The 25,185-nt window shown below is 39.3% G+C and overlaps 1 protein-coding gene across 5 annotated transcripts in view; it reads left to right on the plus strand.

Moving 5' to 3' along the window:
* The window catches only part of tsnare1 (T-SNARE Domain Containing 1), a 218,893-nt gene that overhangs the window by 118,638 nt on the left and 75,070 nt on the right, over window positions 1-25,185 (plus strand). For all 5 annotated transcript variants that reach the window (XR_006404418.1, XM_044358493.1, XM_044358495.1 and 2 more), the window contains exon 11: window positions 6,734-6,816. Coding sequence is in view for 4 of the 5 variants with exons in the window: in XM_044358493.1 (XP_044214428.1) it covers window positions 6,734-6,816 (83 nt within the window). In the remaining variant the exon portion in view is untranslated. The remainder of the gene's footprint in view (window positions 1-6,733; window positions 6,817-25,185) is intronic.

Below are 25,185 nucleotides of genomic sequence, written 5' to 3' on the forward strand. Positions count from 1 at the left end.
GGAGGCTTCTTCTAGAAATGAGATGAAATATATTCATACAACATAAAACAGACATAAAAAAGGTCCTATCTCATTTCAAAATTAAAGTAAATGCAGGCCACTATTTTAGGTTTTATGGTTATTTTCTGTTTGAGATTGTAAAATGTTCAATATATTATTTGAATTACGTAGTAATAGCTACATACTTTTAATTACTAAGATATAAATACTGTATAAAGCACAAAATGAGTCTATGCCATTTTAACATAACTTAAATTGTAGCTCAAGATGTAGAATCAAGGGAGCACTGAGCATAAAAGATCCAGGGAACTACTACTACATGCAAGAGTTGGAACTCCCAACACATTCTGTATGTCATGTCCTCTGTCAGATATAGAATAAATTAGCTTTAAGTTATTATTTCCGTTTGTGAATTCTGCTACATCTCATTCTCGTGCTTCATAGTCATACATGCACAAATTGCAGTTTTGCACCCCTTTTGTCATTTGCATATTAAAGACTGTTGATACGTTGCTTTGGACATAGAAGGAAGAGAACACAGTGTGCTCCCACCCAAATGGGTGAGTGGAGAGACGGAGTTTGTGACATTATACCACAGCAGAAGTCCAATCCGATCATTACAGAGTCATGCAATAATGGACCTCTTCCCATTAAAAACAGATGCACTGAAATTGCCTTTGGTTTTTTTTTGAGCAAGGCTTTCTTGGTGTATTGGTTGATATGAATAATGTGTGATTGTGGCGTGGAGGCGTTTGTAGCAAAAGCAGCAGGTAATACAAAGAAATGAATAGGCTCAAGAAGGAAGGATTAGTGCTTTTGTGGCCTATGCGTGCTGGCTAAGGACACACTATATTAAAGTCCGTGAGTCGAGACACACAATCAGCAATGTTTGTTCAGACTCAAACTCTGGCACACCACACAAAAGAGGTGTTAAGAACATATTCATTTGTACACATCAAAAGAGTATGTTTGTTTTGTTTTTCAGGGTGATTAAAATATTCTCTGACTTGGTTTGGGGGGTTTGTTTGTATTAGACATTATTTGCAGAGCAAATCTTAGTTTATTTGGTATTTGGAATGTAATTTTTGTCCAAAAGGTGGCATTACATCAATCTCATCAATCAGATCATGAGTTTGAAATATCATTTATACAATACTGACAATTTGGCCTGAGGGCTACATCAGAGATGGAGTGTCTAAAATGGAAAAGGTTCATCTACTGGACACCATGAATATCCACAGAAAATTCCAAGAGTCTGTTTTTTTTTTTTAAATAGTTATTGTAAATTAAAGCTTAATTTCAAAGCCCTTGCGTATCATTTAATAGGTGTGATGGTTCATGCTGCTTTCAACAGCTTCTGACTTTAAACAACCATGCTAACCACTCTGTGAGGCTACTTAGGCTTTGTTCATACTGCAGGAAAATCAGATTTGTTTCTCAAATCAGATCTTTAAGACAGACTGTCCACACTGTTATTTGCAAGTGATCAGATCGGATTTGTGTGTCCAGACATCACCAACCTATCTGCATGGGTTGCTGTGATAACAACGTAGGCTAATTATGTACGCTGATTACACAGCTTTCCAATGCAGAAGCATGAGAAATAGACATCCATCATCCCCCTCAGAGTGCGAGCGGACAATTTATTTCAACTCCATACCGCTCTGCTAGTAGCAGCATGGATTCTGCTCAGCCGCTCTGATGCACTTCCGTCACTCTGGATTTGACATTGTCGTTGTGTGTCATGTAGCGAGTGACACAGAAGACACTTTGAAATCCGATTTGAGAGGCCGTACTGAGACACATCTGTAGAAATCTGATTGGAATCGCATTTCAAACCACCTCCAAATGTGGCTTCATGTGGTTTTTTGCTGTCCAGACAAACGGGTTTGGGCTGGCAGTCTGAATAAGGCCTTAGGCACAACAGAGCTTTCAGCTAAATGCTAATGTCTGCAAACATTTTACTTATTTGGTTTAACCAGGACATACTGAGAGATTGCCTGCTTGATTGCCTGATATGAAGGCATCTTTTCAGTTTTATTTTGTAAATTATTCCTAACCCAGGGCACACAGTGCGAACATGCAATTTTACCAATTTCTGAGAAGACTCAAGGGACACTGAAGATTATCTATCGAGACGATCTGGTCTGATAGTTGTTAGAACACATTTTACAAAGTTAAACAGCAAGTTTACCAAGAAAGCTTAAAAGATAAAAAGGTATATATGACCCTTTCTTTGTATTTGTAGTGAAGTTCACCCAATGATGATGAGTTCTTCTTCCAACGTTCAAACGAAAAACAGGGTCAGGCTTATGAGGCAATAAGTCTGTCGTCTGCATATACAGGATGTCATCAGAATCAGTCAGTTAGAAATGTGGACTAAACAAGATATTTTCCTTGCTGCAGAGGAAAATCATTTCTTACATCAAAAATGAAAATCTAATTTCGGTTTCAGTTTCTGTACAAGGTTATCAATAAAGAAAAATAATTTGTCATCAAGCCATGATTCAAGATATTTTTATGCAGAGACTTTTTCTAACTCAATTCCTTCTATGGTACATTTTGTACAGAATGTGAATTATTTCTAGTCATAAATTTGTTGGTTTTTTTGTGCATTTAAGATTAAAGGGTAAACTGATAACTGGAGTGTGTGAAATGCAGTTTTGAGGTCAGTAATAACTTCATTATTACAGAAATTATTGGTTGTGATAGACCTAAATCTTGTTCAATCAAGGCTGCAATTTTGAGAGAACTTCGGTTTTTGTGACTAGAATATGCGCTGTCTTTTGCACTCCATGCAAGGTTCATCAAAACATTATTTAATTTTAGCTGAAATGGTTTAATAAGTTCATAGTGATCAATGAATAAGTCCTCCCACTGAACATGTACACATATGTCTACTTGAACACCATCCGCTGGCAACTCCTAACAGGTTAGGACACCTCTGGGGCTCTCTTAAATAAGATAGCCCGAGATAGGAATAATCTCCCAGTTTAAGAAAGTTGAAAAATGCTTTTACTCCTACCTCTAAAAATTTGCATCACATTCAGAGCTTTTGGCTAGTTAGGATTGATTTCCTACTCTGAGACGCTTGATAAATACGACCCCAGATCTTTAGCTGGTGAGTATAAACATGCATTAGCCTGCCTTCTGTAACTCACTGAAAGGAATGAGTGCATTTAGTCAATCAACACAATGCATTCACACAACCTCCTGCTCTTGATAAGTTCAAAAGTTAATTCTCTAAAAGCACAAGTGGAGCAGTAATTATCAGAGGCCATCACGACATGAATCAGAAGTCTTTCCTCACAACTCTGAACAGGTTGTAGCCTTTTCATTCTCAGAACACCAACATAATCAATACCACTCTCACTGTTATTGGCCAGTTGTAAATATATGTGGGTAATTATGTGGTGATACCAAATATTTTGAACCATCCGGTTCATTAAACACGCTCTGTCTCATCCCATTAACTTCTGTGTATTGGCAGCCTTCAGAGGAGGCCCTGCTGTTTTAACAGTGTTAACTATTAGACCAGTAGTGCTTGGTAACAGTGAGGGCTGCTGGGCTGTCACGTAATGTGCTGTCAAGGCTGTGTGTGTGTAACAATATGAACAAAAGTTCAGCCTTCCATTAAGCACAGGATGATTCAGCAGGTTGGCATACAAAAGAGAAGAGAAAGAGAAGAGCACGGTTTACTGATGCTTTCTCGTGTTTAAAAACACTAGTGCAGCGCCCATTCAAAACGTGCCTGTTCAGAATGGGCCCATTGCTTATTATTTCTCAAGAGCCGCATATGTATATATCAATTGACAAATGTATCAATGAAAATGAGAATTAATTAATAAATTAAATGGTTTAAATCCAGACAAACTTCACCAGTGAGCCTCGGGTCCTCAGCAATACACCCGTTGAGTGTTAAGTCGATCGCACAAACAGTTTGTGATATACAAAGGACAGACGGACAGAGATTCCTTTCTTTTTACTTAGATTAACTGCAGTGCCAATTCAAAAAGAGATTCTATAGTAAGTCTTGAACGTACATGCCATATTTCGTTCACAGTTCAATAGTAGAGCTTAAATCTCTTAAACTCTTTCAAATCATTAAAGGGGACGTATTATGCTTTTCCGTATTTTCATACATATATATAACATCACAATGTCGGATGTTCATGTTAAAAGTGGCCGATGTGTCAAATAATGAGGTAAACATATGTAGCAGTAATCCCTGTGAGCAAAAAGCAGCAGCTTCAGACTGCTCTGAACACTCGGTTTCCAACGGTTTTTTCTACTTTAAGCCCAATCTCACGTCAGTTCGTGGCGGATTTCTTTATATGGACATCTGTTACGTGCACAGTGCATAAGTTTGCTGCTCTGCTCCGGGAGTAGTTACGCCAAGCCACGACACCATTACACAGCACAGCAAAGTAAAATAAGTAGTTTACCTGTTGGAGGTGTGCTGGTTGTCTGCAGCTCTTCATAAAACATCTCACTGTGGCTGTTTCTGCTTGTACTCTTCCTCCCTGCGTTATTTCTAACTGATCTGCTGAACAAATAGCTCCAAGTAGCTCCATATGTTGTCATTTCAACAGGTTTTTAGTGCTGCTAACGAAGCTCTGCTAATGAAGCTCCGCTAACGAAGCTCCACTAATTCAGTGAGGAACACGTGTTTACTTCCTGTACATTCTTCACAATAAAAAGCTCCCATTAGTTAGTCATTGATAAGCTTTTAATTTGAAGCAGTAAAGCAGGAAATGTTTGGTTTGCATTGACGGTGAAGTTACACAACTCTGAAACGTAAAGCTAACCAATCAGAACAGAGTGGGCTATTGAGGGGCTGCATAAAGGGCCAGTATAAGATAAATAAGGAGTTTTTTGAACTGTGAATCATCCCAAGCTACTCTAGTGGAGTCCAAAAATAAAAATTAACAGCTGAAATGAGCATAATAGGTCCTTTTTAACACTACAGATGTAATCTCACCTCAGACCACAATGTGGTTTGCAATGGCAGAGTGGTGCTGTCCATATTTCCACTCGTTGACTCCATGGTCAGAAGAAGCAGAAGCAACATTGTTTATGAAGTATTTTTGTATATTTCTCAAGAACCACTCACCCAAACTACTTCACACCCAAGACTGCATTTCCTTTATTCTCAGCAATACATCTGCCAAGTATGAAGTAGATTGGATGAATGATTCAAGAGATATGTAAAGGACAAACATACATACATACATACAGAGAAACAGAGATTCCTTGCTTTATATAGAGAGAAGCATAACTCCTTCAAATTCCTTTCCCAAGTGAATGCAACTATAAGAAGTAAAATACATCTGATCTGATTCATTTGTGAGTGCAAATATCAAGAGCTATTACTGCTGTTATGTGGACAGCAAGAGCTTTTGAGTTTTGTCAAAACTCTTTTCAATGTTCTTGAGGATGAATAATAGAAAGACACCTGAAAATGACTATTATTTTGTTGCTAGACTGCTCAGTAGGAATTAAGTGTTTTGATTTTTGATTGATTTGATTGTTTGTTTCCAACTGAAAGACTTTGTCACTTTTGAAAGCAGGAAAAAAAGACCATCTAAAAATGCAACATTGAACTGAAAATTAAAACACAACCTTGCTAAAATCAATACATGCTGGGGCTTTGTTGATATAGCCTTACTTGGTCTAGTATGACTAGTAGCTGATGGTGGCTAAATCAAGCTAATGTTAGCAAAACTTTACATAGATATTGCTCTATAACAGACACTACTGAGTCAGTTTGCTGATTTCTACTTTTTACTCTATTTATAAACATTAATCGTCATCCCATAATCCTCAAAACAGCTGCTGTTCAGCAATAGTCACAGTTTAAACTTAGATGAAGCTTAATCAGATTACATGGGAATTTTAACCTTTACAAGGACGGGCTACATATTGCCTGCTCAATTTTTGCTCCAAAAGTGAAGTTTAAATAAATTAGCCAATTATGATGGCTGATGATGATGATGATGTGACTTTCCATCTCTTGGAAGGAAAACATGATTCTGTATCTGCTTGGTCTTCTTCACCTCAGATTTATACAAAAACTGATTTCAGTTGATTTGGAGCCTAATTTTTCTCATTTAAAATGTCAATCAAGGAGGGCCAAAGCCCAATGGGTTCTTGTTGACGCCTTGATAATAAGAAAAGACCACATTCAGTCTTCTTTTTAAAATGATGCCTGTCTCAAGCACAAGCCTCTGTCTGTGGGGTGGTTTTATTTGATAAGACGGTGTATACGTTTGGTGGTTAAGAGTGAAAGTCTGCTTTCCCACCATTGTTGCAACTTATTTTGAATCTGAGATTTTATGCTACCAGGTAATTCCTAACATTGTTGTCAGGACAAATTCTTTGCCAATGACTGTGTGTTGAAGCAGGTTGTGGATTCAGAGCTTTTGCTAAATATTTATATGAGGGTAAAGTAGTCTGGTTTAATAATGCTAATCCAAGGTCCACTTACCAGCTTCTTTTGAAGCACTTTTAAATGGTCCAAATGAAATGGGAACTGAATCAATTATGGCCACATTCTGGTAGTAATTCAACAAAACTAGAAAATATTTATATTACAGAAATATAGAGCATTCCAATTCATAATGCATGATAAGAAAGTGTGTGCTTTTTGTAGATAATTTAAACTTTTAATGGCTGTGAGAGCATGTTGTGTTGCATTCCAACCACTTAACAAATATGCGCTTTGTGTCCTCAGACAGTATCGAAGATTACATCCAGACCGCATCATCCAACGTGGAATCAGCCAATCAGGAGCTCGCGAAGGCCAACCAATACCAGGTACACTGAACCCCCCTGTACACCAGTGCACTCTACGCCTTGCATCCACTTTGTTCTGTTTTAATTTTGTGTACTTGACTGAGCTTTTGCATTGTAATGCAGTCACAAGGAGCTTAGCTTGATCAGCCATGCAAACAGGGACTTTGCTAACTAGATTACACAGCTTTATCACATCCCCCACTAGCATAATAACAAAGATGATGTAATTTCATGTCATACTCTACTAGCTTTTGCCTTCAGTTAAAATAATTGTATTTAGAGACAGAAAACATAAAATGCTTGCCTGGAGTCTTATAAAACACAAAACCACATATATAATTCCAATTCCATGAACAAGTGTTACTTCTACAGAGATAATGGTTATAAATTTGCAATTTTATTCTACAAGTGTATTGACTTAGAGAGGGGAATGCATTGACGGGCAACAACTGTAGCTGAAATTAAATAGAAATTGTTTTCTTTTTTCTCTGTGGTTTTTGGGGTAGCTTGAATTTCCACTTCACAGCACATATTGGAGAGACGTTTTATGAGATGCCCAAGGGTCTGCTTTCGCTCTTGAAGGAAATATATGTCTTCTGCTATTCTGTCAGGGACTATCTCAGTAGGCCAGAGCTTCGTGTGGCTCTGTGCTGTGTAGGCCCCTGGCTATGGTAAATAATGTATTGACTTAAGTGTCACTGGGTTAATAAAGGATATACCTTTTATACATGGGTTACATAGCTTCAGAGCTGCATCCAAACTCTCTAACTGCAATTATTACTGCTATTAGTGATATCTGTCTATTTAACTGTCAGTAAAAGATAAAAATCATATTTCAAAGGTGCTGGAAATCTGATATCAGAATTATATTTCGGCTAGGGAGCATCTGTCAACCGCCATGGACATCATCTCAAGTTTCATTTTGCTAGATGTATATAGATTTCCAATATCATACAGATGGCTATTCAATGTGAAAACGATTGCTGGGCAGTTTCCAGAGTCTGTCATGACTGCAGTCGTTTCTGTCTGTGCCACCATGCTGCTGCTCCACTAGTGAACGAACAAATGAGCGAATGGCAACAGCTTTCCCATTAATTGTCATTTCATTATCTCAAGGAGAGCTGAGCCGTGACCGAGCTCACACGGAGCAATTTAGCTCTCCGCCAATCCACAGCCACTGTCTTTGCAGAGGCAGAATAGCTGAATGGAAGAACAACAACAAAGGAGAGGAGGACAGACAGACACTTAGAGACCGTTAGACTCACAGAGGTACACTCTGTACCATGTTGACATCAAATCTCATTCCTCTTTTCTGTGCACACTGCAAAATGTGCAGACATTGTAGTGCTTATCTGTTGATCCTAGTAACAATGATTTTGATGATTATTTTAATGGACGGCATGGTTTTATATACATACATACATATATACATATATACATATATGTATATATGTATATATGTATAAAGTAAAAAAATCATCAATAAACCCTCTCCCCCCAGAGACCTTAGATGTTGTACCTGGAATCTACTGGAGCCACTCTCCCAGTTTGTGGGTCACAGCCCCCAGTGCTCCGATTACCACTGGCACCACTGTTGCCTTTACTCCCTACATCTTTTCTAGCTCCTCTTTCAGCCCTTGGTATTTTTTTACCTTCTCATGTTCCTTCTTCCTGATGTTGCTGTCACTTGGGATTGCTATGTCTATCACCACTGCCTTCTTCTGCTGTTTGTCGATCAACACGATATCTGGTTCGTTAGCCATCACCAGCTTGTCAGTCTGGATCATCACCAGCTTGTCAGTCTGGATCTGGAGGTCCCACAGGATCTTGGCTTGGTCATTCTCAACCATCTTGAGAGGTGTCTTCCTTTGTGACCTTAGGACTTCCAGCCTATACTCAGTGCAGATGTTCCTGTACACTATGCTAGCCACTTGGTTATGGTGTTCCATATACGCTGTTCCTGCCTGCATCTTATACCCTGCTATTATGTGCTGAACTGTATATATATATATATATATATATATGTAATTTCTGTTTCTTTCAGTGCTTACATAGCAATTGATTTTTGCCACTGTAAGTGCACATTCTCAAACTATCTTCAGTGCCTCCATTTAAACTAACAATTCAACTGCTTTCAGCACTTACGTGTCAAGTGACAGTTCCACTACTTTCATCTTTTTTCATCTGCTCATAGTGACACTTCAGCTCCCTAAGTGCTTCAACTTCAACTCTCATACAATATTTCAGCAATTTTCATAAATTGCATAACTGCAATTTTCAGCACAAGCATGCTCCCTTTCATTGTCTCATTTTGTGTGGAAAATTGATAATTAACACTTTATTGAAGCTATAGTGCGTGAAAGTGAAATTCTGTATTTTTGATTGACATTTTAGCTGCTGTCAGTGCTTTCAAACCAGCTGACACTTCAACTGCTTACAGAGTTGTTTTCACCTTACCTGCTTTCATCACCTGCTCATCAACTGACACCTCAGTAGATGCTTACTCTTAAACTACAATTCAACCATGTTCAGCAGTCACACATCAGATTTTATTTGTGCTGCTGTCAGTGCTCACATAGCAACTACATTCACTGATTAAAGTGCACATGCTCCACCTACAGTATTTCCAGTGCTTCCATTTCAGTTGACAATTCACCTGCTTTTAGTATGTACATGTCAAACAACATTTCCACATACTTTCATCTCTTATTCTTTAACTACTCTTAGTGACACTTCAACTGACACATCAGCTCCTTAAGTGCTTCAGCTTCAACTGCATACAACATACAACATTTCATAAGCAACAACTTCATTTTATCATTTTATAACAACTGCAATTTTCAGCGCAAGCAAGCTCAATTAAATTTTCTGCAGGAAATGGATCATTTTCATACTTTCATTTGACTTTTTTGTAGCAAAATTCAGCCCAACATATTTGTTATGGCCACTAGAATTAAAGATCTGTGGTTCTGTGGGTTTAAACAATGCTTGTCTGCACGGCCTGCAAAGATTCCATTGCTGAGTTCATTTCAGCATGACAGTTATTGTTTCTCCATAGAAACAGTCACTTTTTTTCAATAGCAGTGATGCACATAAACAGGAAACAGTTTATCAAAAGGCTTGTGGTGAAATAAAAAAGCTGAACAAAAGAAGCCACATTCAATCCTGACTTTGTTGTGTTTTGATTGGCTTTCTAAAGACGCAGACTAAATTTTCTCATCTTGTCATTTCAAAACAAAAATGACACAAACCTGAGCCCCATATTGATTTTAAACAGCAGGTACATTATTTTTTGAGTTTTTAAGTTTTTTTTATCACTCTGTAGCTTCCTAGTAGTGTTTCATATGTATTCAAATCTGAAAAATACAAATTTTGATCAAAGTACGTGTTTTAGCACCAAAATGCCATTTTCCCAAGCCCTAAAAACTTTTTTCCCATGTGATCTGACGTAGGTTTCTGCATGATGCCGTTGATACGTATAAACTAATATAGTAGGCAGGCAGTATAGTCTGCCTAGCTAGTAGCGACAGAGATGGACCGAGCACTCACTGTTGCTGCTGCTCTGCTAAATGTGCTAACAGACAGACAGACGGAGCACTCACTGTTGCGGCTGCTCAAATAAACTCTGAGCTCTCTTCCCGCCAGTAAACGGCTCCGCATCCGAGCAGAATCCGGTGTGACTCGCGGCTGTTATTTTTCCTGAAACTCTGGCTCTGCCTCCAGCTCTCTCCTCCAGAGCTCCCGGCACTCAGCAGCTGTCTGTCCCTCCACTCCGTCCACTGCATTTATAAACATCTCACACACTCAGACTTAGCGCTGAGACATCACTCGTAGTATATCTGGACAATTTCTCATGTTCTAATGTACAGCGAGCAAGTATGTAAGGAAGACGCTGTCAGCTAACTGCGTGTGTGTGTGTGCGTGTGTGTGTGGTGGTGGGTGGATGAGGGGGTTTGCTGGGCATCAGCGCTCTAGCTCTAAACCACATCACTGCTTTTTGCTAAGGGCTGAGTGGGCATTTCCATTTGAAAAATCCGGAAGGAAGCACAGATGGAGTTGTCCTTTGAGTCAAAGCCAATCTTAAACTTTGTCGGACGAGGAAGTGTGGACCTGAGATCTGGTTCAGGTTCTGTCACTCTAACGTGCGGCTATTCTAACCTCGTGTAATTGCCAGGAGCTGATGTGAACAATTTTCACCAGTCATTAACTCATATTTACCCAACATGAGGTGAATGTAGGTTGATGTTAATGGCACTATTGTGATTAACAGGACAGAGAGGGAGAGGGGGGAGTAGGAGCATGAAATAAAGAGATTGAAGGCTTTGCAGCACATCTATGCACTGATGTAGCCTTGAACACTCCCTGATGCTGGTCTACATGCACCACTGCACATCCCCATTGATGGTCAATTAAGAGCGGATGTCATTTTCTTCTCATGCCCCACCTTGTCTACTCACTTTACATTGAAAATAAATTGAATCTATAATCCATTATCCGGAGGCAGATTACTCTCCCCGCTGCAAGTTTCTCTAGTTGCGGTGATGTTTTATCACCTCATCTGTGTTCACTGGGCCAAGATGAACTCTGATTGTTGATTGCTGCACAAGATGGTTTATAATTACCAATAAAACACAGATGTTCTAGCAATTCAGTGAACAAAAGCTGTAGTTATTTCACATGTAGAAAAAAAACTATGCAATAACTGAAGTCATTATTGATTTGATTGGGGGGAGTTCCATGCTAATGTCACAGTGAAGACTTAAAAGTCCATTGATCTTCAGAGCTGAAAATTGATCTCCCAGTGAGCAACTACATCCTTTTGAATCTCAAAAAAATCAATGTAACACAGTTTTCCTCTGGCTAAATTGAGGATAATATAGAGGGCTGGCTATTGTGATTGTGGAAGGAACAAAGGAAGAGGGAGGGGAAGGAAAAGAAGACAAAAAAAAAAGAACGATGGATTGTAAATGAATGGGTAGACAGATGAATGGACCCATTCACACACAGACACATACAAATTGTTGCCCTTTTGACAAATACGATAATGAAAAAGAATAACCTAATCAGTGTTAAAGCTCTGACTGATCACTGCACTCAGACTGGGGGGATGGGCTAACTCTGACAGATTGCGGGGAAACTGGCTTACTGTTCAATCACTCTTCCCTGAGTCCCTCTGGACTCTTTATGTTACTTTGAAGGATATGGAGAGGGAATAACAATGTTTGAAGTTACCCAGGTTGATGTCAGTGATACTCCTCTGGCTCGGCCCACATCAGCTACAGCTGGACTGAGCATTTCGAAGAGCAGAGAGAAAACCTGCCCTCAAATAAAACATGGATACATTTATTACATTTTTCTTCTTACAACTTTTTAGTTTGATTTAAAAAAAATAATTAAATGTCTAAAGACTCACCAGAGGCTTCTAGAGCCTCTAGTGTTCAATATACCCCATAATACATAAGTGTTGGATGGAACGACCACCACAAAGACAATTCAAATATTATAAGAGTCTTAGCATCAGGGGGAAGAAAAATATAAATTTGTCCTGAGAATGGAACTCGATAGAAGCTCATGAGGTTGCAGGTGATGCTAAAGGCCAGGAGGGTTCATCCTCTGGGGACCAAATATATATCAACATTGCTGCTTTTGATGAAAGACTGCCATCTAAATTGTCTTTGCTTTATCATTAGTCATGTATGTTTTGCTACCATAACATATCATGATGTTATTTTAGTTCTCTTATTTTCTCTATTTGTATCTTAATCAGAAATAGCAGAATAAAGCAACTGAAGGAGCAACTGTGTTAGCAAAGAGATATAAAGCATATTTCTGGCATATTTCAAAATCTGAGTATTTACATCTTTTTTCTTTATTGTAGTTTGTGTGGAAAATGAGCGGAATCTTGCTAAATCACTGATTTGTCAGCTGTTGCTGATCACAGATGGTTCAACATTAAAGCAAACCTACAGTATGTAACCTCAGCTGAACAACAGCTACCAGTGCCACAAGTGACAACTACAGGATAAATGCTAAAACACTGTGTAACAGTGACACAAGTAGAGAAGAGTCATAAAGTCAGTGAACTAACTCAGCTAGTGTTAGCAAACTTAAGATGTACCTTACAGAGTAACTGACATTACTAACATTAGATATGTATTAATGTATTGAATTGAGCAAGGGTGTATTTATTGCTTATGAGTTCAACTTTTCATTGGTAAGAGGGAAGAGTGTGCAGTTTTGCTATAAATATTGCTGTTTGGGCAAAATTGAGTGTTAGGTCTGGCATTAGAAAGTTCTACTGAATACTAAAGACTCCTAAGTAGCAGAGGTTGGGTCCAGGGCATGGTCTCCATATTTCAATTTTAAGGAAGACAAATATGAACAAAAACATACTTAACTATGATAATACATCAAAGCAATCAAATGCATGCATGCTCATTTTATGACATTGTGGTTGTGTTTGTGTTCACACTAGTTGAGGGAGGATCTCTATTGCTCTTTATTCATGGAACAGTGTGTATTTCTTTTTCTCAGAGGAATATGTTAATTCTTGTATCATATCACCTACATGTGTTTTTTGTGTATATACAGTATGTGTACCTGTGCATTTGAACAGGTCTGTGTTGATTCAATGCAATATGCTGCTACCTTGTTGATCTGTAGGTTTATAGCATTCAAGACTGTCACATTTGGCTACCACTAAATAAGCTGTTTGAACGTGTACCATTGCCATATGCTGGAGTTGATACTCAAAAACCCTGTGAACTCCCCACCAATACTGTATATCATTGTCATTTTTGCATAAGAAAACAAACATCAAATTTTTCTACTTAATATTAATAATATTTGTCTAAAAGGTAAATGTCTACTCTGTTGCAGGCTGCTGTGGAGCAGCAGTGAGAATTAAGTCAGGTTATCAAAGCATTTCTATTTATTGTTTTAGATAAGCCTGGTAGGCTCTTGAAAACCCCTTCATAGGTCACAAATTTGTTTTTCTTGTTTCTACTTTGGAATTTGGAATAGAACAAAAGCTGAGCTGAGCATTTGTGAGCACTGTTGACGTGTGCCACCTACAGAAATTTGATTAACAGAAAATCCCAAATCAAAGCCCAAGAAAAAAAGCCATCACAGACGCAGTCATGCTGTTTGATTGACAAGTGATCTTTGGGAAGTGCAGTGCAGGAGCAGAAATGAGCAACAAAGTTTGAGGACAAACTGAAAAGAATTAGCAGTAAAGTTTCAAGCAAGCTAGAAGAAAGGATTGTGTGAAAGATTGTGTTTGACATCATATATGATCTAGATATGTCGTACAGAACTATTTTCATGTTGATATGGATTCATATTACATATATATATTTTTTTTTGCATGTATAAATTGGGTTGCAGCATGGATGGAACCCAACCTTCCCTACCCAAAAAAAAGCAAACTCTGACTTTGCTACTGGCAAATGTGAGAGCAAATGTCTGCAGGGTTGAAAGCCATGGCAGAGTGACTCTCTGTGAGAGCAGCAGTACAAAGCCACCTCACACCACACTGCTGGTGCTTCACTCTGTTTGACTCCCGTACACTCACACACATACAGGGATATGATGTGAAAGACACTATGAAGCAAGGCTTGCCTTACTGAATCCAGCGTGATTGTGCACAACACACTTTGAGATTAGTTCACCTTTCTTGTTCCATGTTAATCCTCAATAGCAGCAATGAAGATGTCTTTGTGAGTCAAAAAGCTTGAATCTGTCCTCATTGTAGTGGATCACATTACTAATGGACTTGTCTCTTTAAACAATGAGATCTGAAGCCGCTGTTCAGGTTGAGGCAGTTGAATTTGTGACTCTACAAAAACTTGTTTTCTTTAGGCTAATTAGGGGTCCAACCAGCAAAGCTTGCTGCTGGAGCCCTATTGATTTTGTTCTCATTATTCTTATTATTATTAGAGGTCCAAGCAGCGAAGCTTGCTGCTGGAGCGCTATTGTTTTTGTTCTCAGTATTATTCTTTCTTTCTTCTTATTCTTTCCCACTACAGAAAAAAACTGTAAGACTAAAAGTCACAAAAATTGGCAAATGGGTTGCTAGTTCCACCCATTACTCAGGCACATAATATGACACTCATTGACCTTGGCACAGGAAATTTTGATACGTCAATCCATTTTGAAATTATACATGTTATACCGTGTCTTTAAAGCTATAATATGTAACTATTTTGCAATAAAATGTCTAAAAACAACTAGACCTATGTTATATATTTTGTTGAGTTGTGTACTTACAATATCCCAAATGTTTCCAACAATTTTCAAACCCAGAGAAATCTGTAATTTTAATCAAGGTAACGGTCAAGCTCATTTGGTCGCCTGTCAGTGGTCTCACACTGTATACACATACAAGATAATACCTCGGTGTTGTGGTTGCCTGCCACAATGGCGTCTACCAAAGAGTACAAGCATACAAGATACTATGTCAGCATTGTGGTTGTCCCCCAGAAACTGTCATAAATTGACTTTTATTTAGTTTAAGCCACATTTAATGATAATATTTTTAGATCTTGGTCATCTATAACTACCACGCTACTTAACAGTGTCATCAAACTCTGTCTTTTGTTATTAATTTGATTGAGGGACCCCTAGCTGCAGAAATTACATTTTGGGCGTTTAAGCTATTGTAACTTGCTAACTGTAAACTTGGTGCACATATTCATATGCTAGGTCTGAGCTTTGCTACGCAGTCCTGGGATATTCTGCCACCAGGGGGCACCACAAATGCGAAAAGTTTATATATCATAATCAGCTGCACAGATTCATACTAAATTGGTTGGCAGGATCTAGGGATCTAGGATCATGATTCAGTTGTGGCTTATTACAATTAATCTAAATTTCTAGATATTTCACATTCCAAAATTCAAAAAAGCACAATAAATCACTCATACTCTCTACAGAGCTGAATTTTTTTTTTCAGTACAGCCACTGAAATGTGGCAAAAGTTTGCCTCACTGCAACCTATGGTCAATTCAGAAGTCTGACACTCTATATTTTTCGAAATAGGCAAAATTAGTTAACATCTACAGTCACCGGCCAATTAATTAGGTACACCTTGCTAGTACCAGTTTGGACACCCTTTTGCCTTCTGAACTGCCTTAATTCTTTGTGGCATAGATTCAACAAGGTCCTGGAAACGTTTCTCAGAGATTTTGGTCCATATTGACATGACAGCGTCACAGTTGCTGCAGATTTGTCAGCTGCACATCCATGATACAAATCTCCCAAAGGTGTTCTATTGGATTGAGATCTGGTGACTGTGGAGGCCATTAGAGTACAGTGAACTCATTGTCATGTTCAAACCAGTTTGAGATGATTTGAGCTTTGTGACATGGTGCATTATCCTGCTTGATGTAGCAATTAGAAATTGGGTATGGCGTGGTCATAAAGGGAAGGACATGGTCAGCAACAATACTCAGGTAGGCTGTGGTGTTTAAACAATGCTTACTTGGTACTAAGGTGCCCAAAGAGTGCCAGGAAAATATCCCCCACACCATTACACCACCACCAGCAGCCTTAACCATTGATACAAGGCAGGATGGATCCATGCTTTCATGTTGTATACTTCAAATTCTGACCCTACCATCTGAATGTTGCAGCAGAAATAAATTGAGACTCATCAGACCAGGCAATGTTTTTCCAATCTTCTATTGTCCAACTTTGGTGAACCTGTGCAAATTATAGCCTCAGTTCTTAGTTGACTGGATTGGCACCTGGTGTGGTCCTCTGCTGCTGTAGCCTGTCTGCTTCGAGGTTCAACGTGTTGTGCATTCAGATGCTCTTCTGCATACCATGGTTGTAACGTTATTTGAGTTACTGTTGCCTTTCTATCAAGTCGAACCAGTCTGGCCATTCGCCTCTGACCTCTGCCATTAACAAGGCATTTTCGCCCAGAGAACTGCTGCTCACTGGATATTTTATCTTTTTCAGACCGTTCTCTGTAAACACTAGAGATGATTGTGTGTGAAGATCCCAGTAGATCAGCAGTTTCTGAAATGCACAGACCAGCCGTCTGGCACCAACAACTATGCCACATTCAAAGTCACTTAAATCACCTTTTTCCCCATTCTGATGCTTGGTTTGAACTTCAGCAGATCGAGCTACATACCTAAATGCACTGTGTTGCTGCCATTGCATTAACGAGCAGTTGAACAGGTCTACCTCATAAAATGGCCGGTGAGTGTATATTTCCACTAGTCTTTATTCAATTGCTGCCAAAATTCTCTTGGACATTCTTTGGATACTAGGTATCACGTGTTTCAATTGGTGTTCAGATTGGTCAAACAGTGAGTCAGCAGTGATATTAAGTGTCTGAATGTAATTTGCACTGTAAGCACAACATTTTCTGTTTCATGCAATTTTTGAACACATTTCACCAAAATATTTGACAATACACCCAAGAAAAGCAGGTTGATGTGTGTTTTTTTCAGAATTGTAACCCCAACAGTCAAATTGTTGTGAAGTTTTTAAGTTTTGTGATGTCCCTCTCTGCCTTCTGCTTGTGAGGTTGGTTTGGTTTCTTGGCCTAGGAGCTGGTGGGTGGGGTTGGAGAAGACGGCACATGGGTAGTTGTGGCTTCCTTATTAAGCTTTTTCTTTTGTCTTCTTCCCAGGCCTCTACCAGCCAGATGAGTCAGGGTTTTGTGTTTTGTTTGCATGCATCACACACACTTCATTCTTCCAAATTATTCACTCTCATTGACTTCAATGCAGTATTTCATTGTATGCAGAGCTAAGTTAATGTTTAGTGTCAACTGCTGTCAGAGATAGCTGTGCTCTCCTGATGGTCTAGTGGTCTAAACACAAGCCTTGTAACTGCAAGGTTTACCCGTTTGAGTCTGGCCTGTCACCAAGCAAGCTTCATGAAAATATCAGAAAACATGTCTTTGTTGATAACAATCAAAAGGTCTTTCAACTATTTATCTGTACATCTGTAATTTTGGTGAATATTTGAATTTCAGCTATATTAAGTCCCACAGACTTCCATTGTATTCAACTTTGAGGTCGTGAAACAAAAGACAGCATGTTCGCCAGCAGAGCCAATAGTCCAGAAGTTAAGCTGCTGACTGTGATATAAAGGTCCAGGATTTGAATCCCTGTGTGGGCAAGGCCTACTTAGAACAAAGTAGCAAGTCATGCATGTGGTATATTTTCAACTGCTTATTGAGGTCATATTAAGTTGAAGGTTTCCCATTGTGAGCCTGTGAAGATTTCTTTTTATTATTATTTTTATCTGCTAGAGCTGTTTGTGCAGCAAAAACCGTAAGATACAAAAACACCAAAAACTGGAAGGTGGATTGCACATTCCACCCACTACTCAGGCACATATAATGACACTCATTGACCTCAAGGTGACGCTGTAATAATCAAGTTTACGTTTTTGCAGTTATCTCAAAAACGGCTTGACCTAGAGTCAGAATTCTTTCATCATTGTAATCTCTCAAGTCATCTGCATCTGGTCTTCTGCTCTTAAAAATGTCAAATTTTGCAATTTTTTGCAATCTGCTTGGAACCTGATTATTGCTTCTTGCAGCTATATTTTAAATTAAAATTGCAGATAGCCAATACAATCCAATTCAATGGTTCAATGTCATAATATCTGACCAGTTATGCACCCCAAAATTTAAATGTGAATATTAACAAATCTACAATTATTTAACCATTATCACCAATTTGGATTGTATCAGGCATAACATGACATGTTTTTTAAAGGGGACATAATCTGCTTTTTGTATACTGTTATGATGTTCCCAAACTTGAGGTTAATGTATGTTGAAATGCTCTCTGCAAGTCAAAAGTCAGGGCTTCAACCTGCTCTGCTACTCTGTTTGCACATTTGTTTTCTATCTTGTGTTACATCCTGTTTTATTTTGGTGTTTCTTGTTGACCAACGAGCTGACATCAGTTCATTGTGCATGCCCATAAATGACTGTCCATTCTGAAGCGTTTGTTGCTAACGTTGTTGCTTAGGTTTTTCCATGTGTTGTTTACATTTTCAACAATCATGTTTCGGATCAAGTTTCAGCTCAAACATGTATGGATGTATTTGAGAAGCTGACATTTCAACTAAAGAATGAGAAAAAGAGCTAAAATGGGCTGTTTCAGACAGAGGCGGAACTGAGGGGCTGCATAAAGGGCCAGTATAAGATAAGTAATGCTCTAAACATCATGAACAGTATAGTCAGATTGTTGATTGATTTTGTCAAGATACAATCCTTATGTTAGGTGCACAAGTCTGTAGCCTGAATACCTGCCAACACCTTAAATTTGTTCAGATAGGTCTGGTGTTGTGCTCAGTAATGGCTTTTTCCCCTGTGTGGAGGGAAATTTCAACCAATTAGAGCTTTGAAGGAAGGATTAAGAATAGGGATGTCATCTTCATACATTGGCAGTTAACTACCAAGCTACAGTCATGATTAGTACTGACAGAAAAATGACAACAAACATGGATGAGATTGACACAGCTGTAAAGGGTTTTTTGTTGGTTGATTTATAGCAACAATGTGGTTTGGCTGGTTTGCCTGGTGTGTGTTGACATTCACAGAGGCTTTCCAGTGTGTCTGCTATAGATTACTCCACAGCACTAACAACCATGGAACAGTGCAGTGGCAACTACTGTACTGTACTGTTTGACAAAATAATGTCAAGTCCCCTTAGTAGCTTTTTTCCATGGTTTTCAACCAAATCTCACAGTCTTCATCTGCAAATGTTGTTGGCTCAGTTGTCCTGGAGTTTGCTCAGTTGTCGTCCCTGACTGAGGTTCTATACTTAGGTTACAGTGATAATAAAGGATGTGTGATGATGATGATGAAAGCGTGTTGCAGTTGAAAGCTCCAGGACATTGCAAGCAGGTTCAGCCATTTCTAATAATGGTGTAAAAGTCACAAATTCTGATATGACGGTACAGACTGAAATTGCTAGTGTTCTGTCTCTGTGTTGCTGAGGCTATAAAGGAGCGTCCATCGTGTCAGAGGTGGACAACGGGATTGGCTGATATGCTATTTATTTTTATTTTTTAACAAAAGGCTAATCTATCTTTAATGAATGGCCAAAAATGCTGAGTGTTTTGTTCCACTGTCGACAATGGTTGTCACAGGGCTTCCTCCCAGGATGCCAGGATTGGCCGTGAGTCTGTGTTTATTTGCTGCTCCTCTTAAATATCATAATCAGGGTGACTGCATGGGACTCTGAGTTTTATGTAAATTGCATATAAGCCGATTACAAGTGAGGCAGTTCTGCTGTAAACATTATTTATTTTATGGACTTCCAATTTTCCCGACCAGATGTGATAAAGGGAGAATAATATTATGGCCATTATCAATGCATTGCAGTATTGTTGTATTACAGTATGAGGATATTTCTCATGTCACACAAGGTAAGTAGTTTTTCTTCCAGAGACAAATTTGTCTTCCATGTAAAGGAGGCAGAGATGAGATAGATAGCCAGTTGGTGTGGCAGTCCTATCATCTTATAATTCAGTTTTTCTGCATTCTGCCTGGAAGAAAAAGGTTTTTGAATTTCTCAGCCAGCCCCAGAAATACTGAAAAATGGAAAGGTGAACAAGCCATTCATGCTCTCCTTTTCTGTGTCTCCTCTTTTCTCTACCTCCTCTCTCCTTCTTGCCCTTGACCAGTACTGCTGATCTTTTTATGGACAAGTAGGATGTCTTGAATAAGGACAGCACATGATTGGGTAGGAAGAGAGTCAAAACAATGGCAATTCTAAAAGATACATAGATCTTAAGTTTAATGCCTATATGCACCTACTTGCTAAAATGTGTTGGTATGATCATTATAGGGAAATTATTGATACATAACTTAAAACTGAATCTTGAGTAACTAAACAAGAAGGACAAAGCATGTTTCTAGAGCTTTTCTCCTTCTTTACTTGGCATCCGTTTGTTTAAGTATCTATTGAAGAATGAGGCTTTGTAAAATTTTGCCCTGACCATAAAAAGAGTTCAGGGTACTGAAATCCTCAATGTTTCAAACAGTGACTTGTTGGTGCTGTTCAGTCCTGCCAACAGTGGCAGCACTAGTTGCTTAGTATAGATTTAGAATATATACATTAAGTGAGGAAAATGCCAAGTAGGATTTAAAGTTCAACCAGTGGAAGAAAAATACTCATAAAAGGGCTTTGTATGGGACAGGTTGTACAAGGTAGTGATGGAGGACTCAGGGGACCCAGGGGACGCCTTGCCTTTGTGGGACTATTTTCTGATGAGGGGAAGGTGGATGTGTATCACCGTAAGGCTCTAAAGACTGAATTTTGTCAGTTTGTTGTGGATGACACACTGTATTTCTCAGGTATTCGGTGGAAGTTGGGCACAGTCCCCATGAGCAGATGACAGATGGGTTTGGTAGTTACATATACAAAGGGAACTAGAGGGTGCGTTCTCTCATTCAGTTGAAGCATTGCAGAATCTTTACCCTCACACAAATACTGAAGGGCTCATGAGAGTTTTGTGGTCTTGCAGAAGAGTTATGACCATGTCTCTGGAGGTCTTCTGTGGGGGGTGCTTTAGTTTTAAAGTGCTTGGCCTGTTGCAAATGAGCCATTCTTTCTACAGTAGTTTCTCAGAGGGGGTTAAGCTTCGTAGCTCTTCAAGGTTGCCCTTAGTTACCTTTTCTATTTGTGATTTTAATGGACAGAATTTTGAGGCGCAGCAAAGGACTAGAGCACCCATTTCGATGACCTCAAGATTGCATCTTTGCTTTTTGCCGAAGATGTGGTTCTGCTGGCTTTGTCAGCCTGTGACCTCCACTGTACATTGACTTCAGTTGGCAACCAAGTGTGAAACGGTTGGATGAGGGTTAGCACCTCCAAGTCTGAGGCTGATATTCTCTGTCAGAAAAGGATGGATTGTTCCCTATAGGTTGGAAAAGAGCTGCTGCCTCAGCTCAAGGATTTTAAGCATCTCGGGGTTCTGCTCACAAGTGAGATTAAAATGGAGATTGATGCAGCATCTGCTTTGCTGTAACCCACTCTCACCCATGGTCATAAGCTTTGGGTTGTGAATGAAAGGATAAGATCACAGCTACTGCACAAACAGGCAAATACTATTTCTTTCACAATAATTCTGGGTTTACCCTGAAGGATTCAGGGATGATCCAATAGCTTCCCAAGACTCATCATCTTCAATCTGAAAGGAGACATTTGAGGTGATTGAGGCATCTAATCAGGATGTGTCCCTGGACGCCTCCTATCCAACTGGGAGGCAGCCCCAGGGCAGACTCAGAACATGCTGGAGGGATTCTATATCTCAACTGGTCTGGGAACACCCTTGGATCCCAGGAGGGGCTGCGAGATGTGACTGAGGAAAAGGACTCCTGCATATTCTGCTCTTACTGCAACCTGGACCTGCACTGACAGCCAAAGAAAGATGCATGAATGGTTTCTACAGATTCTGATTAGTGTAGAGCAAAAGTGCGAGCAATGGCTGTGGAAAAGGTTTAACTGAAAACTTAAAAAAAAAACGTATTGAATTTAGTTTTCTGCTAAAACTTTACCTTGCACATCACCCTTAGATTATTACATACAGTATATTTTATATTGTGCTGGTTGTCTATGGGAAGAACTTAGCTTTAGCTGAAGACCAGATCTGAAGTAAGTATGCATAAATCTTTTGTTGTTATTGTAGAGTTTCAGTAGGGAGTTAATGTCACAGTTGGTGATAGAGTTAGTGCCACTGAAGACAATACAGTTTAAGAGGATTTTCCACACAGACAAGTATAAAATTATGGATAAAACTTACTATTTTGCCATCAACATCATGTTTAAAGGTAGTGAATATAGCTTTTGGAAGAATAATTGAGGAAAATTAGTGCGGATATCAATTCTTATACTCAAATTGATTGAATCTCAGCTTAAATATGAACTATTCTCCTCATGTTAAATATGTACATAAAGGTGTGAGGAAGACACTGTCTTCTCCCTAAGGGCTTGCAGCACCCATAAGCCTTGAAGTCCTGGCACTAAGGACACATTGTCTGTCAGATTAAGTCACTGATGATAAGAGCATCCCCTCCCCTTTCCACCTCTGTCTCTCCCTCTGTGAGTGTCTCTGTCCCGCGTCTCAGCCTGCCCTGCCATCTGGAAAATTCTAGTTTAAAAATACTGCAACAGTTCCTTTGTTATACTAAGCCCTTTATTGTTCCCCCTCAACCTTATTTATTTTCTTGTTCTCCCCAAATAACAGCAGCGACGGGATGAGCGAGTGGAAGAAATAGAAAAAGAAAAGAAGGAGTGTATGGGAGAGAGAGGGAGGGGGGGGGATACAGTATATAGAGAGAGGGAGCGACTCTGCACTGTCAGAGCGAGCAGAGAGGAGGACAGGATGGTAGAGAAAGTTTATAAGGCGTAGTTTAGGAGGAAATGCGTGAGAGAAGCTGGGGAATCTGTGGTGGCCAGCTGCAAGAGGGGAGATAGCGGAGAAAGGCTTTTAATTCTCAATCCCCACAGAGCCTTTGAAAATTACCAATCTTCTTATCACAGACGCAGGGCTGCTTATGCAAATTGTTGTGGAGTGGAACGTTTAAACGGAAAATTACTCGACAGCATTTTTTTCCCTCTTCCCTCTCCCCTCTCCCTCTCTCCCTCTCTCTTCCACACAGAAAGCCTGTTTTGAGTCTCAGATAAGAAGATGAATTGCTCTCTCCGTGCTTTGAAGCGCGTCAGGATTTAAAGACTCCAGCCTCGGCTCTGGTCTAACGCCGCTGCTCTCACTGCCTTTGTAGCAGAAAACAGGCTGGGAAAAAACGGGAGAAAAAGCATTTCAAAACAACATAGATTCTGTGCTCGAACACATCGTCACCGCCTGAGGAGACAAGGAGCAAGAAAATATATAAATATTGCCTAACCCCTGCTCTTCACTCTATTTACTTTCATATTTTTGCTTGACACAGTCAACATTTTTTCTTTTTTCTTTTTTTTTTTTTTTTCAAACAAGGAAAGTAATTGACATGGATGAATAAAGCTCATGTGCTGTGTGGAGGAAACATTAGAAGAATTTTAAATCTAAATTATGCCACAAGCAATGAAACAGAAAATAGTGTTGGAAAAACCATTCAACAGCTATAAGTACTCATAATAAAAAAAAGTAACTCACTGAATGCAAGTGAAATGGTGGGGTTTTACATGATTTTGAGTTTATATTCAGTGATCATTCAGCTTATAAAGTAGGCTTCTTTCCCATAAAGACTGAGGGCCAGAAGAAAATCAAGTTCAAGTTTGTTCTTTATTGTTACTGCTGTAGTACACACTCGGAGTACATTGGAGCAAAATAACGTTCTCCACAGTGCAGCATATATGACAGATGAGACACCACTAAAAGTCACTAAAAATCACTCAAAAAAAAGACATACAATCACTAAAAACAGCTAGTCAGCCATAGTCATATCTTGTGTTAGTACTGCTGAATATGTTTGGGAGCAGTAATAGTCCTTTCCTGCATACTGTACAGTACATTTTTGGGGCGTTTCCAACAAATAAAGTCTATTTACAATATGAGATTGGCGCTGTGTGCCATGTAGGGTTAATAATAAATATAATAATTTAAGAAATATACAGGATGATTACAGGATACAGAATGGTCCAAAAATATAGTACAAAAATAGTGCTAGTCCCAAAGAAAGAAAGGGGCTGGTGTAGTTCAACGTATGTGTGCATGTTGGGGGGATAGGAGGTTTTCCTGAGTGTTCAGAGTCCTGATGGCTTGGGGGAAGAAGCTGTTACATAGTCTGGCAGACCTGTCACGGATGCTCTTGAACCTCCTTTCCAGATGTCAGGAGATGGTGAATGAGATGGTGGGAGGTGTCAGCTGCTATGTTGGAGGCCTTTTGGACACACCAGGCTTTGTAGATGTCAGCTATGGCGGGGAGAGACGCACCTATGATCCTTTTTGTAGTTTTCACTATTCTCTGCAAGGATCTGCGGTCTGAGACTTTGCAGTTCCCATACCAGGCAATGGTATAGTTTGTCAGAATGCTCTCAATGGTGCCTCTGTAGAATGTGGTCTTGATGGATAGGGGGGGTGTTCGCCTTCCTCAGTTTCCCCAGGAAGTGGAGGCATTGCACGAATGTGAGCTAAGGTTTTCAGTGAGTTTGTGACTGCAATCTGTGTGTATTCATCACCTTATTCACAAGGACAGTAGCTCATTACCCAATCAGCTCCTGGGCTGTGCCTGGCTCTGACCCCAGACTCACACTGCAAATGAAGCAGAGCTCATAGGCACAGTTCAGACATCGTTTTTCTTTGGGATCACTAAGCTCAGAAAAGCAATAATTTCTCTTACTGTTACTCAAAAATATTACTCATAAAATTATATTATAATTTGTATCAAATATATTATTATTGCAT

The sequence above is a fragment of the Thunnus albacares genome, chromosome 8, assembly GCF_914725855.1.
Source record: "Thunnus albacares chromosome 8, fThuAlb1.1, whole genome shotgun sequence".
In the NCBI taxonomy this organism is placed as follows: Eukaryota; Metazoa; Chordata; class Actinopteri; order Scombriformes; family Scombridae; genus Thunnus; species Thunnus albacares.